At 35.4% G+C, this 15,862-nt stretch overlaps 2 protein-coding genes across 7 annotated transcripts; one reads left to right on the top strand and one right to left on the bottom strand.

Moving 5' to 3' along the window:
• The first annotated feature begins 529 nt into the window (after window positions 1-529).
• LOC117911059 (phosphatidylinositol/phosphatidylcholine transfer protein SFH12-like) lies at window positions 530-5,518 on the top strand. Of its 5 annotated transcripts, none has more exons than XM_034825223.1 (15): window positions 530-742; window positions 1,001-1,156; window positions 1,902-2,166; window positions 2,350-2,449; window positions 2,572-2,838; window positions 2,995-3,072; window positions 3,193-3,294; window positions 3,384-3,433; window positions 3,564-3,663; window positions 3,789-3,881; window positions 4,018-4,134; window positions 4,277-4,403; window positions 4,483-4,880; window positions 4,983-5,072; window positions 5,172-5,518. In XM_034825223.1, the coding sequence occupies exons 2-15, from the start codon at window positions 1,111-1,113 to the stop codon at window positions 5,187-5,189; spliced, it is 1,851 nt and encodes a 616-aa protein (XP_034681114.1). In that variant the 5' UTR covers window positions 530-742; window positions 1,001-1,110; the 3' UTR covers window positions 5,190-5,518. The 5 variants fall into 5 exon arrangements, with proteins under 5 accessions (XP_034681114.1, XP_034681115.1, XP_034681113.1 ...); XM_034825224.1 differs by lacking the exon at window positions 530-742 and adding an exon at window positions 760-830; XM_034825226.1 differs by lacking the exon at window positions 530-742 and adding an exon at window positions 880-903.
• Window positions 5,519-5,640: 122 nt separating this feature from the next.
• Window positions 5,641-14,581, bottom strand: LOC117911057 (phosphatidylinositol/phosphatidylcholine transfer protein SFH8-like). 2 transcript variants are annotated; one of them, XM_034825220.1, is made up of 15 exons: window positions 14,391-14,581; window positions 14,197-14,295; window positions 12,004-12,307; window positions 10,840-10,939; window positions 10,292-10,558; window positions 10,112-10,189; window positions 9,899-10,000; window positions 9,746-9,795; window positions 9,512-9,611; window positions 9,262-9,360; window positions 9,024-9,140; window positions 8,404-8,536; window positions 7,183-7,583; window positions 6,405-6,479; window positions 5,641-5,971 (listed from the first exon to the last, which is right to left on the bottom strand). In XM_034825220.1, exons 2-15 carry the CDS (start codon window positions 14,228-14,230, stop codon window positions 5,951-5,953), a joined length of 1,881 nt encoding a protein of 626 aa, XP_034681111.1. In that variant the 5' UTR covers window positions 14,231-14,295; window positions 14,391-14,581; the 3' UTR covers window positions 5,641-5,950. The 2 variants fall into 2 exon arrangements, with proteins under 2 accessions (XP_034681111.1, XP_034681112.1); XM_034825221.1 differs by having other exon boundaries at window positions 9,024-9,130; window positions 9,255-9,360; window positions 14,391-14,580.
• Between the last annotated feature and the right edge of the window lie 1,281 nt (window positions 14,582-15,862).

Raw genomic sequence — 15,862 nt, 5'->3', positions numbered from 1 at the left:
AATTTATATTCCTATAATTAATCCAAAAATCAAAGTGTCATCACAGTTACATTCAAATTCCATTGAAAGAGTTGATGAATAAAAGCTTTTTGTTACCTTTTAGTTTTAATTATCAACATTAATGACGGTACTTTTTAAAATAAAAAATGGTAAATGTCGATATTATTTAATGACTTAAATTAATTTAAAGTTAATCAATTTAAGTTAAATAAATAAAAGAAAATCCATATTTAAAAGGAAAAAATAAAAATAAAAAGGCATATGACATATGACCAAGCTTAGTGGAGAACCACAATGCAGAGCCTCTGTCTGACCTTCATCCTAAAGTGCTGATCATATAAAAATGAGGCACATATATTTATATTAAATATTAAAATCAGAGAATAATAATAATAATAATAATAATAATTATTATTATTATTATAATAAATGAAAACAAAAATTTGTTTAGAAAATCCCACATGTGACCCACTTCCCAATTAGGGCAGTGAAAATGGAAAAAACCGTTACAGCATTTTACCGGGAAAAGGCAGAGACGTTAGAGAAAGCTGTTAACAGTAATTTGAACGTAGTGGCATGCATTTCTCTAACGGAAAATCCAATATTCTCATTGAGACTCTGTCAACAAACATTTGTATACTCTCATCGTGGCTGTCCATGGTGGCCGCTTTTTCACAGATTTATTCGGTCTTTTATAGCCCTCCCTCTTCTTCTCTCAACCCCCCCTACATTCTTGCCACAGGTAATCTCTTTCCTGCCTTCTTCTCTTCCTTGTTTTCATTCTTCTCTCGACCCCGAACAGCTCTTCTTTGATTACTTTTTTGCGTCTGGTAATTGTTTGTGAATTGGTTTCAACGAGATCCAAGATATGTATCTGTCATGATGGCTGTTCATTTCAAAAGGGTCGTGGTATTTTGATGTTTATAGATTGGGTTTGGTGAAAATTTTCGAGGATATTGTCATCTGATTGTGTTGTTTGTTGGTTTTTTTTCGGGTGAAGGGTACGGAGGCGTTGGCAAGGGCATTGATTCCGGCATCCTGATATGAGTGCTTGATCATCTTTCCCTTTTCTTTTACTGTCTTGCGCGTGGAGAGCATACAGATTCAGTCATGAGCGACTATTTTTCTGGACCTCTGGAACGAAGCAATAAGCCTGGTGAGTTTTCTTTGATTGAATTTTTTTTCCTTTGCTAGTTATGTTCTTCATTTCTAGGCTGTTCCCTTTTCTTGATTGTAATGTTTCTGTAGGATTCCTATGGGAGATTTTAATGATTCCTGCAGAGATGGAAGTGATATTTTGAATTTAAACGAATAGATTCTTGTTGCTTTTTGTTTATCTATTATCTCTGTTTGGTTGCTGAGAAAAGGTTGAAAAGGGAAAAGGAATTGATATTTTTTGTCTCTGATGTTTCACTATTTGGGTCCTGAAGGAACAAGGTCAATGAAAAATGAACATAAGATTCTAAATTCTATGCTCTGTCGTTTTCCTGGGTGATAATCAAATAGCTTCAAATCCACATGAGCTTGTATTAGATTGGAATTCTTATATGTCCCGAGTCTTATAGAACTTTTTCAAATGAAAAATAGAGGAAAGGATATTGCTTACAAAGGAATCCAACTTCAGTAGATTCTTCAATTTGTATTGCATCCAATTGCTTTAATTCTGAGCTATAACAGTAGGTTGTAAAAGTTTGGATAATGATAAAAAAAATCAGAACCCTAAAACCTTGAAACTATTTGGCTTGTTTTCTTGATTGACCATTTAATTGCTCGGTTTTAGTGGAATCATGTTGGTTGAGATTAACTTCCTGTTTCCAGTGTAGAGCTCATATCTCCTGTTAATTTCCAATTTATCATATGTCTGAGTATGGGAGTCCTTTCTTTTGATTGTTAATCCACAGTCAATGAAAAATCCGACATCGAAAACTCCGAGGACGAGAGGAAGAAAAAGATGGGGACTTTCAAGAAGAAGGCAATCACTGCCTCCTCCAAGTTCAGGAATTCTTTGACAAAAAAGGGTCGAAGAAACAGCAAAGTAATGAACATTGCAGTCGAGGAGGATGACCTTGATGCAGAAGAACTACAGGCAGTAGATGCATTTCGCCAAGCACTTATCTTGGAGGAGTTGCTGCCCTCAAAACACGATGACTCCCGTGTGATGCTAAGGTTAATTTCTTTTCCTTGTTAGGTTTTTAATGATAGTCTATGATTTTAGCATCAAAACAGAAGCAAATAGGTTTTGGAAATCAGTTTTGTTGATAAAAAAGGTCTGGGCTGAAGATTATTGTATGAGATTGCATTTACATCCTCGCATTGATTGGGCTGTTAACTTAGTGTGTTATGAGACAGATTCTTGAAGGCCAGGAAATTTGATATTGAAAAAACAAAGCAAATGTGGGCTGATATGATCAATTGGAGGAAGGAGTTTGGCGCTGACACAATCATGGAGGTATCATCTTGGGAAAAAGTCAATTATAGTTGGTTTAGATCACTTGTATAGAAACCACAATTGGGTGGAGTCCAACCATTTACATTTTCTGAGTTCTTAACCTTATAATTCTCTGTTCCTAGGATTTTGAATTCAAGGAAATTGATGATGTCCTTGAATACTACCCACAAGGACATCATGGAGTTGATAAAGATGGGCGGCCTGTTTATATCGAGAGACTTGGTAAAGTCGATCCTGTCAAGCTAATGCAAGTCACAACACTGGAGCGCTATGTGAAATACCATGTACGGGAATTTGAGAGGACCTTCAAAGTCAAGTTCCCAGCTTGTTCAATAGCAGCGAAAAGACACATTGATCAAAGCACCACTATTCTGGATGTGCAAGGAGTGGTACGTTCGAATTTGGCTCAAGAGAAAAACTACTTACATATCAATATCACTGAGAAAAGATTTTTCCTGGAAAATCTTAGAAGTGGATGTTTTATTTTTGTTGAGCTCTGCTTGTGAAAAGATTTCAGTAAGTTAATATTCAAAAATTTGCCTCAGGGACTTAAAAATTTCAACAAATCTGCGAGGGAACTTATTATGCAACTTCAGAAGATAGATGGCGAAAATTATCCTGAGGTACTCATTTTATCTGTTAGCCTAAGTTGATGTGCCAGAACTTCTTGATTCCTTTTTGGAAAAAAGGATGCTTCGACTTTGCCTGATCCAATGTGGATGTGGATGTTCTATATATTGCAGACACTTTGCCGTATGTTCATCATTAATGCTGGTTCTGGATTCAGGCTGTTATGGAATACTGTCAAATCTTTCCTTGACCCCAAGACCACTTCAAAGATTCATGTAACCATTTGTCTTCTGTTTACCTTAAACTATTACTTGTTTTGATCAAACAAAATCCACTTAACCATCCAACGGTTTTATTTTACCAGGTGTTGGGTAATAAATACCAGAGCAAGTTGCTTGAAGTAATCGATGCTAGGTAATTTGTTGTTCATCACTTTCACAAATTTTGCTAGGATTTCTAGTCTCCATGGTCTAAATTTTGCTATTGATTCTTTGAGCTTTCCTATAGAGTCTCACAGCACCGTGTTTTTCTGGATTTTTAACAGTGAGCTGCCAGAGTTTTTGGGTGGTACTTGTACTTGTGCAGATAAAGGTGGTTGTATGCGTTCCGATAAGGGCCCCTGGAATGATCCAGAAATACTGAAGGTTATTTGCTACTACTACTATGTTTAACCATTTTTCCCAAATAGAGACTTCTCTGCTTTGAATATTTTGAATGAGCAACGTCAAGGTGTGTGTTAGTAACATGTATTTGATAATTTGATGAGCAGATGGCTCAAAATTATGACGCCAAAAGCTTTAAGAAAATTTTAATTCCTGTCATCGACGAGAATACGGTTTCTGGGGAAGAGATGGCACATAAGGTACTTCTTCTTTCTTATTAAGTTTCCCTTTTTCTTTCATTCTGTTACATTTTGAATGCCAGACAGCATGGTGCAGTTTCAGTATTCAGATTATTGATTAATTGCCCAACGTTTCCTTGCATGTTAAAACATGAAGAAATGTGATTCTTTCGACTCAGACATCAGTTTTGACTCAGGAGATAAGTGGTCTCACTCTTCCAGACTTGCAAAGGAGCATGTAGAACATCAACCACTCTCTCCTGTTCAAGAAGAAGTAAGTTTTCTCGTCCAGATTAGATCTGCATGACCCACATTTTTAACTCAAATCAAGTTGGAACTCAGACACATATTCTCGAGGATAATGTCAGAAAGGATGGAGTGATTGATGTAAATTTTCCTTGTATTTCCTTTTGCAGAAATATCCCAACACAAAGGACTATGGTGGCTATGAGTATGAGGGCTTCATGCAAGTAATTGACAAGGCTGTGGATGCAACCTGGCCTAAAGCTGTAAACAACAACCCCCAATTTGCCCTTTCTAGAGGTACAGAAGTTTTTGAATGAAACATGTCGTTAATCCAACAAGACGGTAAAAAAAACTTACTATGTTTCCGAACCTACAGATTGCTTCCCCACACATGGAGATCCTTGCAGGCCTCAAGGACGAGTAACTGATCAAATTTTCAGTGGGTTGATGAGCTTTGTGGTGGGCATCATCACAATGATCCGCTTGACAAAAAACATGCCAAAGAGGCTCACAGATGCCACCCTTTATTCTACTCCAGACTACTGCGTGGACACAATAGTAAAAAGCCATGCACAACATCCCCAGAAGTCACCAGCACCAGAAGTTTCCAGTGTGGATTACATGTCCATCATCAAGCGTGTAGCTGAAGTGGAAGAAAAGATGAGCGTCCTAAGCATTAAATCCATGGCCATGCTAGCTGAGAAAGAGGAAATGATGAATGCTGCTATAAACCGCGCCAATGCCCTGGAGCAAGAACTGGCAGCAAACAGGAAGGTAACCATATGCATCTATGTTCAATTCTGTTATTGTCCTCAATTAGGTCCAACACTGCAAATATTGAAGTATCATCTTCACTGAAACTTTGTGTTGGTGCAGGTTCTGGAGGAGGCTCTTATACGACAGGGAGAACTGATGACCTACATCGAGAAGAAGAAGAAGAAGAAAAAGAAGTTTATAAAGAAGTTGGTAAGTTTGCAAACATCTCATATGGCTTTTCATTAGTCTATGTATCATCTTTGGGAGAAGTGGATTTATCTTTAAGTTTTTTCGGGTTGTTAACTGCAGAACCCATTCTGCTGGTGAGGAGGGCGGGGGATAAGCACCGGATGCAGGAAGCTGTGAAATGCTGAGGATAAAAGGAGACCTGAGAATCAAGGAAGTGAAGGTGGTGGCAATGGTGATTTTGGGGGCTCCGAATGCCGTACAACCGAGCCTAATCCATGTTTTATTTGTGAAAAATACTCTGTTCAAAGCTTTTGTATAACATATATTCATTTCAGAGCTGTGCATAATAAATCTGGGTATCACTTTAGTTTTAGTGAAGATATCCATGCTTCTTTGTGGACTACAACATTACAATAATACTGAGAGCCAAATGCTCTCAATAAAAGTTAAATCTTTTTCCCAGGTTACTGCTTTGGTCCTGTGTTTTGATTGATGATTTTCATTTGGCTTTTCCCATGGTGCATTTGCATTTGTTCATTTATCATATTTTCCGATGCTATGAAATTGATCTCAAGTTATAGACTGAATATGGTATCAAACTGGTTTCTCAAACTAGAAAATGATCGAGGAAGATTGAACAGTATGTAGAAATCCCCACTGGACATTGAAAAGGGATCAAAGTTGTAGCAAACCAAACCACACCCATAAATAGATACAAACCATAGCAGCAAGAGAGGTAGCAAATGTATTTTCTCACAATGGGGTTCTGCATTACTACTCAATAGACACAAAGTCACCTTGTTACAATCAGAAAAGCCTCTGAAAAACATCTGTTAAATGTGTATCCAAACCACAAATGTAAGTAATAGCTAAATGCCTCCTGTGTAGTGTCCTTCACTTCACCAGCAAAACTTCTTCTTCTGCAATAACATTCAATGCAAAACATAAGGCGTCTTGAAAATATATAGATTAAATTACATCAGTAAGACTTCTAATTTTACACCTGTCAAGTACTCTTTTTTGAGTTCCAGGCTTTCACAAATCATTGGATAAGATGTCACCACACAAGCACATCATCCTTGACAGAAACTGAGTTGATTGGACATTAAGAGCTCTCTCATCCATATTGTGTTCTAAATTTGATTTCTATTTCAATATTTAGTAGAAGGAAACACGAGGTTGTTAATTGGAAGGCTACCAGACCAATCAACTTGACAGTGTTTACCAAGCATGAAAAGCATGAATGCATCTTTATGCAATGTAAACTTGGCAAAACATTGACCTAGGAGGAGTCTTTTGAGAGCTGAAAGAATTAGAAGTTCACCCCTAGGTGTAAAACTACTCAACTTATTCCCGAAACTTAGCTTCTTCCTGACTGTCTATGTAAGCAAGCAATTCCTCCTGCCTCAATAGAGCTTCATGCAGGGCCTGCACAGGAGGCAGTGCAAATGAGTTTAATATATGCAATGCATTTATTGAGAAACTGTTGGCATGCAAGATAACTAAGAATAATAGTGATGCGCAAACCCCCCCACAAAGCCAGTCCCACATACATCAGTATTATGAATTTGTAAAGGACCAATGTTGCATTCTTAGCAACAACCTAAATTTATCAGCAAGTCGGTTACACAAAGAATAAGGAAAAAAAAGAAGAAGAGAGAACTCAAAATTTAAGTCAAGAACTACAATTATGCAAATCAATATCAAGATTGAGCATGTCCATCAAAGAAATGGACATAGAGAGATGATTCAGGCACTATAAAGCCTGGTGAACAGCTGGCAGCCAACCCGTTCATCACCTCTTTTTCACTCTCTTTTTTCTTATTCATATAACTTCTGATTTTGGTTTGGCTGAACTTAGCCAGTAAACCAATACTTCAGGGCCATGCAGAGGTGTGGGGACTACACTGTAGTGAGATATAACAGATGACTGGTGAATGCCTATTTATTTGTTGGTGAATGCCTGTGAATCAAAAATTTAAAAATAAAATTATCTCTATTTATGAATTGCCTGAAATCACTTTATATTAATCATGAAATGGTGTGAAGGAAGCTAGAGAGATTATTATGACCAAGATTGGGCTTCTGTCAGTGGAAATGAACAACTTATACCATAGATTTCATGCAGGGCCTTTTTGGTAGCAATTAACTCAGCTTCTAGGGCATCAACACGGCATACAGCAGCATTCAGCAATTCCTCTTTCTCATAAGGCATCTCTGATGGTTTTGCTTGAAGCGTATCAACCTTTTCCTCAAGCTCACTCAATTTTTTCAAAACAGAGGAGAGGAGATCTGCCTCTGTAAATGCAGGAATCGGTGAAGGGGGGCGGAAATCCTCTTTGTGTATAGCATCAGGGGCGAGTTGAGGGATATTTTCATCATGATCCACTCTATCAGGAAGCTTGTGGGTTACACGCAAGGCCACAGTATAGAAGAGTGTGAAAAGGGTCATGAAGAATGCCAGTAATGCTGACAGAATCCTAGTATGAATTCCTTCTGGAGACTTTTGAGTACCGAGTAGGGGGAGTGTTCCTGCATTGAATTATTTTAACTCATCTTCTAGAGTATACCAAGTCAAACACCAGATGAAAACAAAAGAACAATATACTAACATTCATGGTATGGTGTGTTTTCACAAGTATAGAATTAAAAAGAATCGTGTGGGAGGAAAATGAGGTTGCCATAACTTTCAATCTATTGTAATGAACTAAAAGTTCATAGCATATCTTGTATTAGGTTCAAAACAAAACCTCAAGGGATAGACACCATAATGTCTATGGGATAGTAGTTGAATTTAGAGAAAGAGAGAGTTCTATTTGTTGCCATGAAATGAAAATTTGTCATACATCTTGCATAAAGAGCAAAACAAAGCCATGAGAGATTGAAACCACCAATGGGATTAAAAGGTACAAGAGAATGTACTAAAATTAAGGTAACTAAATGGAGGGATAAGGGATCATTTTACTGAAATGTATTAAAACAAAAATAAGAATCAGGAGAGTTCCTTCGTCCCCCTTGTGTTTAACCTTGCATTAATAAATTGTTGTTCTGTTCCCATGTCCTAAGTCATTTTTCTAAACATGATTATTCTGTTATTACTCCAACAAGAAAAGGGCACAAGTAAGGTAGCCAAACATGAGGCATAATTCATGTATTCTGCCAATCCATAGGAAATGCCCAAGCTATTCATCCAAAAAATAACCATACTTTATACTTCGAAGGGACGCTTAAAAGACATCTCATGACAAAGAGATGAATAATCACATGAACGAAGGAGTAAATTGGTAAATGTTGAACATAAATATTGGAAAACAGAAACCATTTTTTTACCATCTAAGTAGATCTTACTAACCTTTGGATGAGGAAGGCCTTTGAAGAGCAGCTTGCTTCTTCCAACCTGCATCAACAGCTTTGTCGACCATGGGAACATATTCATCATACCCCCCGAAGCTACCAGCGTAGCTTACCTTTCCAACTACCTTAGCCTGCATTTCCACCAAAGAAATATTTGAAGAATAAGTAACTACTATACAATGTGAGCTTCTTTCAATCTTAGACATTGCACTCAAGAAATGCCCTCAATACTATTTTCAATACATCTTTAGAGTAATCTTAATAAGTTAAACATGACCCTTATATTTTAAACCCTTTATTAATATACAATTACATATACATATATTATATATGCATGTATGCATGACCATTTCGCCAGTTTGAAAATCAATCAAATCTAGTAACCAGAGGAGTGCAACTGCAATTCCTAGAGAATGACAAATGGTTAATATCCATCCTCACAAAAACTATCCTAGGATGCACAAACAGAATCCCAAAGGAAACTCTTGAAGATTCAATAGTTCAAATCAGATGTGTGAATCAGCATCCTCCAAAAGCATCATTGGAAACGACATAAATTCAAAGTCAATAAAATTAAATAATAAAGTAATCACAAGTTAAAAAGTCAAAAACCTAAGCTTCTTCACGGACAGGGGTCAACCGCAGTTGTGAATAACTCTTAGTCATTTTTGGGGAAGCAATATCTTCAGCTTCAGATCCTGATTCTGCTGTCGATGTATCACTACCTTTCATCTGCTTAAAGATGATAACAAAATAGAGAATGTGACAATATTAATTGAAAATAAATAAATAAATAAAATAAAATAAAAAATAAAACCTGGTTCTGTCCAAGGAAGGAGGTCTCACTACCTTTCATCATTGGGTACTGTGGCTTAGCATATGCAATTACCTTCCCCTCACTGTTTAAAACTTTTACAACCTGTCTAGCACGTCGTGCATCACCATTATGCATCATCTGCAACAAATTGCACATGCACACAATTGTTTCTCATTATAAGCAATAAAATGACGCTCATGAAAATGAAGGATAAGGGAAACAATAACATCTTAATCATGGGATTTATTTAAAAAAAAATGAAAATAAAAATCCTAGTCCAGTATGGAACCTTCAATATATCTGGGTTATTCCATGGTCCCTTATCAGACCGGAGGCAACCTCCCTGATCTGCACACATACAGGTACCACCAAGAAATTCTGGCAACTCACTGCAATGATCCCAAAATTTTCCAGAAGTTTAGAGACAGGTAGATGCAGTTGTGACAAGTAATCACCATACACTTAGCGGATAAAAGTAGAACAAATAACCTATCTCCATGACAGATGAATCAACTGTAATTACCTGGCATCAATAATCTCCAGCAACTTGTTCTGGTATTTGTTTCCAAGTACCTGAGGAGAAATTCCAAACCCCAGAGACAAAGTTATACATCATATTTTGAAGGCTCTACAAATTTATGAAGTAAGAATAATAGAAGAAAAAAATTTCACATACATGAATCTTGGAAGTTGTTTTGGGATCTAGAAAAGTCTTTACGGTGTTCCAGAGCAGCCTAAAGCCAGGACCAGCATTGATAATAAACATTTGGCAGAGAGTCTGCAGCAGTTAAGAGAGTTCAAGATCCAGGGCTCATATTCAGTCACCTATATCAATTTCGAAATGGATTACAACTATAGCTTATCATGTCAACAGAAAAAGGTTGAATACCTCAGGGTAATTATCCCCATCAATCTTCTGCAGCCGCATAATGAGCTCCCGTGCAGCCTTTGTTAGGTTCTTAAAACCCTGGAAAATTGATGATCAGAAATAGAAAAGATAAGTTTAAACATTTTGATTGGGCCAAAATATATTTTGCAATGGTGACCAAAAAAATTACAGAAAGCATACCACGCCTTGAACATCCAAAATAGTTGTGCTGGAATCTATGTGCCTCTTTGCAGCAATAGTACAGGCTGGAAACTTTAGGGCAAAGCTTTTCTCGAACTCCTGCACATGGTATTTAACATACCGATCCATAGTTGTAACTTGCATAAGTTTGTAAGGATCAACTTTTCCTAGTCTTTCAATGTAAACAGGTCTTCCCTCCTTATCCACACCATGATGACCATGAGGATAGTGTTTCAACACCTCATTCAACTCTTTGAACTCAAAATCCTGATAACAATATCAAACAGGTAAACATGTCAAAGAATTTGGTACAAAACAGCACTTATAAAATTGAAGAAAGGATATATTCATATATAGATAGATAAGACACATACATACATACATGCATATTTGATAATAACAACATAAAATGATAGAATAACAACTACAATAGATGCTTGGAAGCCAACTTTACAAAAGCATAGAAAATATATTAACTCAAAGCCAGATGCCAAAAGTATTTTGAATAATCCATCACCAAATTCAGGCAAATCATCAGATATTGATACCTCCAAAATTGTGTCAGCACCAAAATCCTTCCTCCACTGAATCATATCAGCCCACATGTGCTTTGCTTTCTCAATATCAAACTTCCTTGCTTTCAAGAACCTGCAAGTAATATAATGCTCTTAACAATGTTATACCTACTCATTATGAAAACATGGTTGAAGCAATACCATACAATAAAAAATAGTTGGAACATAAAATATTGATATCATGCTAAACTATAAATATGTCGTCCAATTGGATAAATCAATTTAGCATGTTCTTGGTACCGACTATAGAAACAAGTCAACTTGATCACACCAGAAAGAACAAGAAAAAGAAATCGATTAAAACAATGAGATGGTTGAACCAAATTAGACTACTTGCTGCAAAGCATGGTAACATGCACCCCACATGAAAGTGACATGAGGAAAGAAGGTATGGTAACATAACCGTGATTTGTAGGAAAGCAATCCCTATAGAAAGCTTAGTTCATTACTCAATTAAGCTCCCTTTCAAGGTGTTCATGCATCTTTTATGTGTAATTGGGTTGTGACCCTTCTATTGGTGCCTTGTAATGAACTTATTACTGCTTACCAAAAGAAATTTACTTAATTAACCATTTGTCAAGTTTTCACTTGTTCAATCCAAAATGATTAAGCAAGCTACTTTAGTTAATGAGAGGAGAGGTGAACATCCAAGTATAAGCAAGCAATGGTGTCACATAACACTTCTTGAGAAAGTAGCCTTCCCATTCGTCATACACCATCAAAATCTACCCTATTTGTGCCATACATGCACTTATAGTGGGACATTCGCAACAATGACCTACTCGAATACACCCAATCAACTTATACAATCCAGAGGATAATGCTAAATTTTGGCACAAGGACACCCAAAGGGAGCACTATGTCGCCCCAAAAACATAAGCCACAAATGAGTTCCAAATGCCACCCAACCCATCAAACTACGTACCCTTTATTCAGGAATACAAATCAAAAAATGCTTCGTTAGTATAAATGTTTCAAGAACAAATTTACCTTTGAACATAACCTCAAAGGCAACCAAATTTACCTTTGATTCCTAACACAGGAATCAAATCAATGGTCCCAAGTCCAATATTTTGGGGAGCTAAACATAGTAGCACCATGCAGTGAAAAATTTAAAAAGTTGGAAGGAATGGGCACCTTAACATCATATGATAATCATCATGTTTTGTAGGTAACAGTTCATCTAAAATCAATGCTTGTCGAAAAGCATCAACAGCCTCTAGTTCTTCGACATCCCTAACATCCTCAATTGATACAGAGCTGACTCGACCATCACTTTTTCTTCTACTGCTCTTTTTCTTGAGAGAATGTTTAAATTTGGTAGATGCGTTTATAGCTTTCTTTTTCAGAGACCCAATTCTTGTCCTCCTTTCGTCTTCCGAGTTTTCAAAATCAGACTTTCTTTCTCTTCTCTCATCATGACCAGAGAATCCCTCAAAGCCTGTCATAGTCGAAATATTAGTCAAGAATTGATAAATTACAAGCATTACACAAATTTATAACATTTTGTACTCGCGTAATTAATGACACTTAAGTTTATAAGTTTTAATCTCAGCAAATCTTAAACATTTAAAGAATCAAAACAGTTAAAATTCAGTTCCCCTAAAAAAGAAAGTTCTCACAAGTAGCTTTAGAAAATGTAGGCAATGAAATTGCAGAATGTCAATAAAGAACCATCAGAGTTATGTTTACAGTCTGAATTGGTGTTCATATAAGCCAGTCCCTCATTATGTTATGCCACTTCAGACTAGATAGAATCATATAGAGTGAAAAACAAAGTTACAAATAAAGGCCCACATCATAACATGATATCAAACCTATAATGGCAGACAATTGCAAAAGAATGAAAAATCATGAACAAGCATATAATTTGAAAAAATGCAAAACAACCACATTCTTGTCATGTAACATAAATTATCCCATGAAAAACAAGGCAAAACTATATCAGAAATCTTTAAAATGCCCAAAACAAGGAATTTTCATTGCATCACTAAAGAAACCTATAAAAGTAAAACCTAGTCTGGAGAGCAAACTGAAATTACTGAAATCTCATACCCTAACAAAATCACATATGGACAACCATTAAAACTGAAATGCAAAACCAATGAACAAATTGCTTCAACCAATCATCATGAAAACAAAAACAATGCAAAAAAGAGGAAAGAAGTAATGCCCTGCTTGTTTTCTGTGAACCTATCAAACAAAGACAACCAACCAACCATCTGGCTTAGTCTAGGTCAGTATCTCATTGTATGAAAATGAGACAGTAGCATTCAACCCCTTCCATCCTTTCTTCCAAGATATACTCAGCAATAAAACAGAGGCTGAAAGAGATAACTACTGCTTAGTTGATGTGACAATGTGGGGAGAAATTTTGCGTTGTCACTATAAGACTAACCAAGAAAACAACTCATCTATATGGCTTAGTTTAGGCCAGTCTTTCATCAATGGAAACCAAATTACCCAAGTCACCACTACTTTCATTTCCTCATCTTTCTTTAATTTGCTTAGTAGTCAAACAAAGGCTATGAGAGATAATGATCTGCCTGATCCTTGAGTAAATCTAGACAGAAAAAACAGAATTCTATAGAATTTTCATTATTCAAGTACCAAGAAGACAAAGGCCTCAACTCATCCAAATGTAACTCAACTATCTGGCTTAGTTTAAGTCGATATTTCATCTAGCAAAACCAAACACCACAACTCAACCCTTTCTTTTCTTCTCTTTTACATAGTTTTCTCAGCAACAAAACAATCTTTCAAACCTAGCTCTACTATCCAGCTTATTTAGGTCAATCTTTCATCTGCCAAAACCAAATAACACAATTCAACCCTTGCTTTCCTTTTCTTTTAGTTTCCCTGGCTTTGTCAACAACCAAAAACAGTCTCTGAAAAACGTAATCCACATAAAAAAAAAAGAAAGCGTTTTTCATCTTCACAAGCCAAACAGAATCATCCAAATCTAACTCAACTATCTGCCTCAGTTTAGGTCAATCTTTCAGCCCTTCCTTTATTTCCCCTTTCTTCTCCCCAGCTTTCTCAGCAACCAAACAGAGTCCATTTTCATCATTGCAAACAAAAGAACATAATTCAACCCTTTCCTTTCTCCACTCCTTCCCAGTCGATCCAACAACCAAACGCATACTAAAGGAAAATTCTAAAATACTTGTTATTAAAAAAAGAAAAAAAAAAAAAAAAGACAAGAAAAAGTGAAACCCTAGAATCAGCTCGAACAACCACATCGAACCAAAACATGCAATTCCAGTCAACACAACTCCAACACCACCACAACCAAATCAACCAGAAAAAGATAAAAAAAGCACTCAAAGCAAGGTCTCGCGAATCGATCCAGAGGTCCAGACATCTCTCGAATCCTTCTTCACACAAGAACTCCAGAGACACAAACGAGCATCACCGCACCAACAGGAACTGCATAGAACACAAGACACATTCTGAATCAACCAACCCTAGTGAAGAAGAAATCGAAGAAAGATAATAGATAGTACGGACACACGGAAAATTACATGTGGAATGTTCGCAAATCACGAGAAACTTTGGAGGACCATAAATGCACGAACCGGATCTGAGCAAGAAACTGTTAGTTTGTTACCGATCTCCGGTTGGCTTGCATTAAAGAGAGAGAAAATAAAAAAAAATATTAAGAAATACTAATAAATAATCGCCGATGTAGAGACGGCGGAAGAGAGGAAACGAGGTGTGGTCTTGGCTTATAATTTCAAGACTGTATGTATGTGGGGCCCTGACGCGGTGGGGACGCGTGGCGAGAGTAGGAGCGGATAGGTGGTAGGGAGGAATACGCCGGCGGTGGTTGTAACTCGTAACTTGTAATTGGGTAATGATTCGGTCACTGCCAACCCATGGTGTATACTTGTGGGCATTAAATACGAACCCCACGTGGTGTTTTCGGAAATTAATTTTGAAAAGTACTTTCACAATTCCAAATGGATTGGTCTCTATGATATTTTCATGTATTTTAATTTATAATAATTACATCAAAAAGGTTCCTCTTAATTTCTCTTATTATTTTTTCCCGTAATTTCTTTTTCTAAAATTTCATCTCATAATAATTTTATGAAATATTTTTAATCTTTTTAATATTTAAATTTTTTTATTAAAAATATTATTTTTAAATATTAGAAATACGATTTGTGCCCAAATCACATCTTTTAATTATTTGACATTATATTTATTTATTTTTTAATAATTATTTTAAAAAATAATTATACAAATATATATATATAATGATTAAAAATAAAATACTAAATATAAAATTTATTGTTAAAATATATTTAAATATATTAAAAACATATTTAAAATATTCTAAGTTTTCAATTTATAAAAATTAAAAAATAATTTTTAAAAGCTATTTTTTAAAATTATTTTCGAAAACATATAAAATAGACCCTTAATATATATATATTTAAAAAAAAAAACATTTTTACACTAAAACCACTTCCTAGAATAACTATGAAACGGATTATAAAGTTTAATAGATCTTCACAACGTTAAAATACATCACCTATTACATATATAATGTTTAAAAAAAAAAATCTTTTACGAGAAATCATATTTAATTAGAAGTTTTAGTAGTTTATTTTATAAAAAAATAAATGTTTTATGCTTCAATGAAAAACCAAATCTCTGGTGGTTTTCGTATGTCAAAAACTTTACTTATAAGTCACTTTTCTTCCTATTTCTTCTTACCTATTTTAATCATTATTATATTCATATTTTTAATTTATTTACTTTTAAGCATACAGTAATACCAGTAATGTTAAAAAAAAAGTATCCTTCAAAAAGACTACTATAAATAATAAATATGTAAATCTTATAGTATTTTTCATAGATATGGAAATCTTAGAGTATATTTAATTTTTGACATATTGGGACACAATCACTTTACAAAAAAAGCTCTAGCATATTTTTTCTTTTTAAGTTTTACTTTATTTATTTTAAACATTTTATTCTAAAAAAA

The sequence above is a fragment of the Vitis riparia genome, chromosome 3, assembly GCF_004353265.1.
Source record: "Vitis riparia cultivar Riparia Gloire de Montpellier isolate 1030 chromosome 3, EGFV_Vit.rip_1.0, whole genome shotgun sequence".
NCBI lineage: Eukaryota > Viridiplantae > Streptophyta > Magnoliopsida > Vitales > Vitaceae > Vitis > Vitis riparia.
The sequence above is the reverse complement of the archived record's forward strand: the minus strand, read 5'-3'. Positions and strand labels throughout refer to the sequence as shown.

Excerpts from the sequence above, each read along its gene's own strand:
- LOC117911059 (XM_034825223.1), top strand. The coding sequence starts at position 1,111 with ATGAGCGACTATTTTTCTGGACCTCTGGAACGAAGCAATAAGCCTG. Across the intron at positions 3,882-4,017 it reads GGGAAGAGATGGCACATAAG|AAATGTGATTCTTTCGACTC; the intron begins GTACTTCTTCTT and ends TAAAACATGAAG. Across the intron at positions 4,404-4,482 it reads CCAATTTGCCCTTTCTAGAG|ATTGCTTCCCCACACATGGA; the intron begins GTACAGAAGTTT and ends CCGAACCTACAG.
- LOC117911057 (XM_034825220.1), bottom strand. The coding sequence starts at position 14,230 with ATGTCTGGACCTCTGGATCGATTCGCGAGACCTT. Across the intron at positions 10,190-10,291 it reads TTTTGGATGTTCAAGGCGTG|GGTTTTAAGAACCTAACAAA; the intron begins GTATGCTTTCTG and ends TCAATTTTCCAG. Across the intron at positions 9,361-9,511 it reads ATAACCCAGATATATTGAAG|ATGATGCATAATGGTGATGC; the intron begins GTTCCATACTGG and ends AATTTGTTGCAG.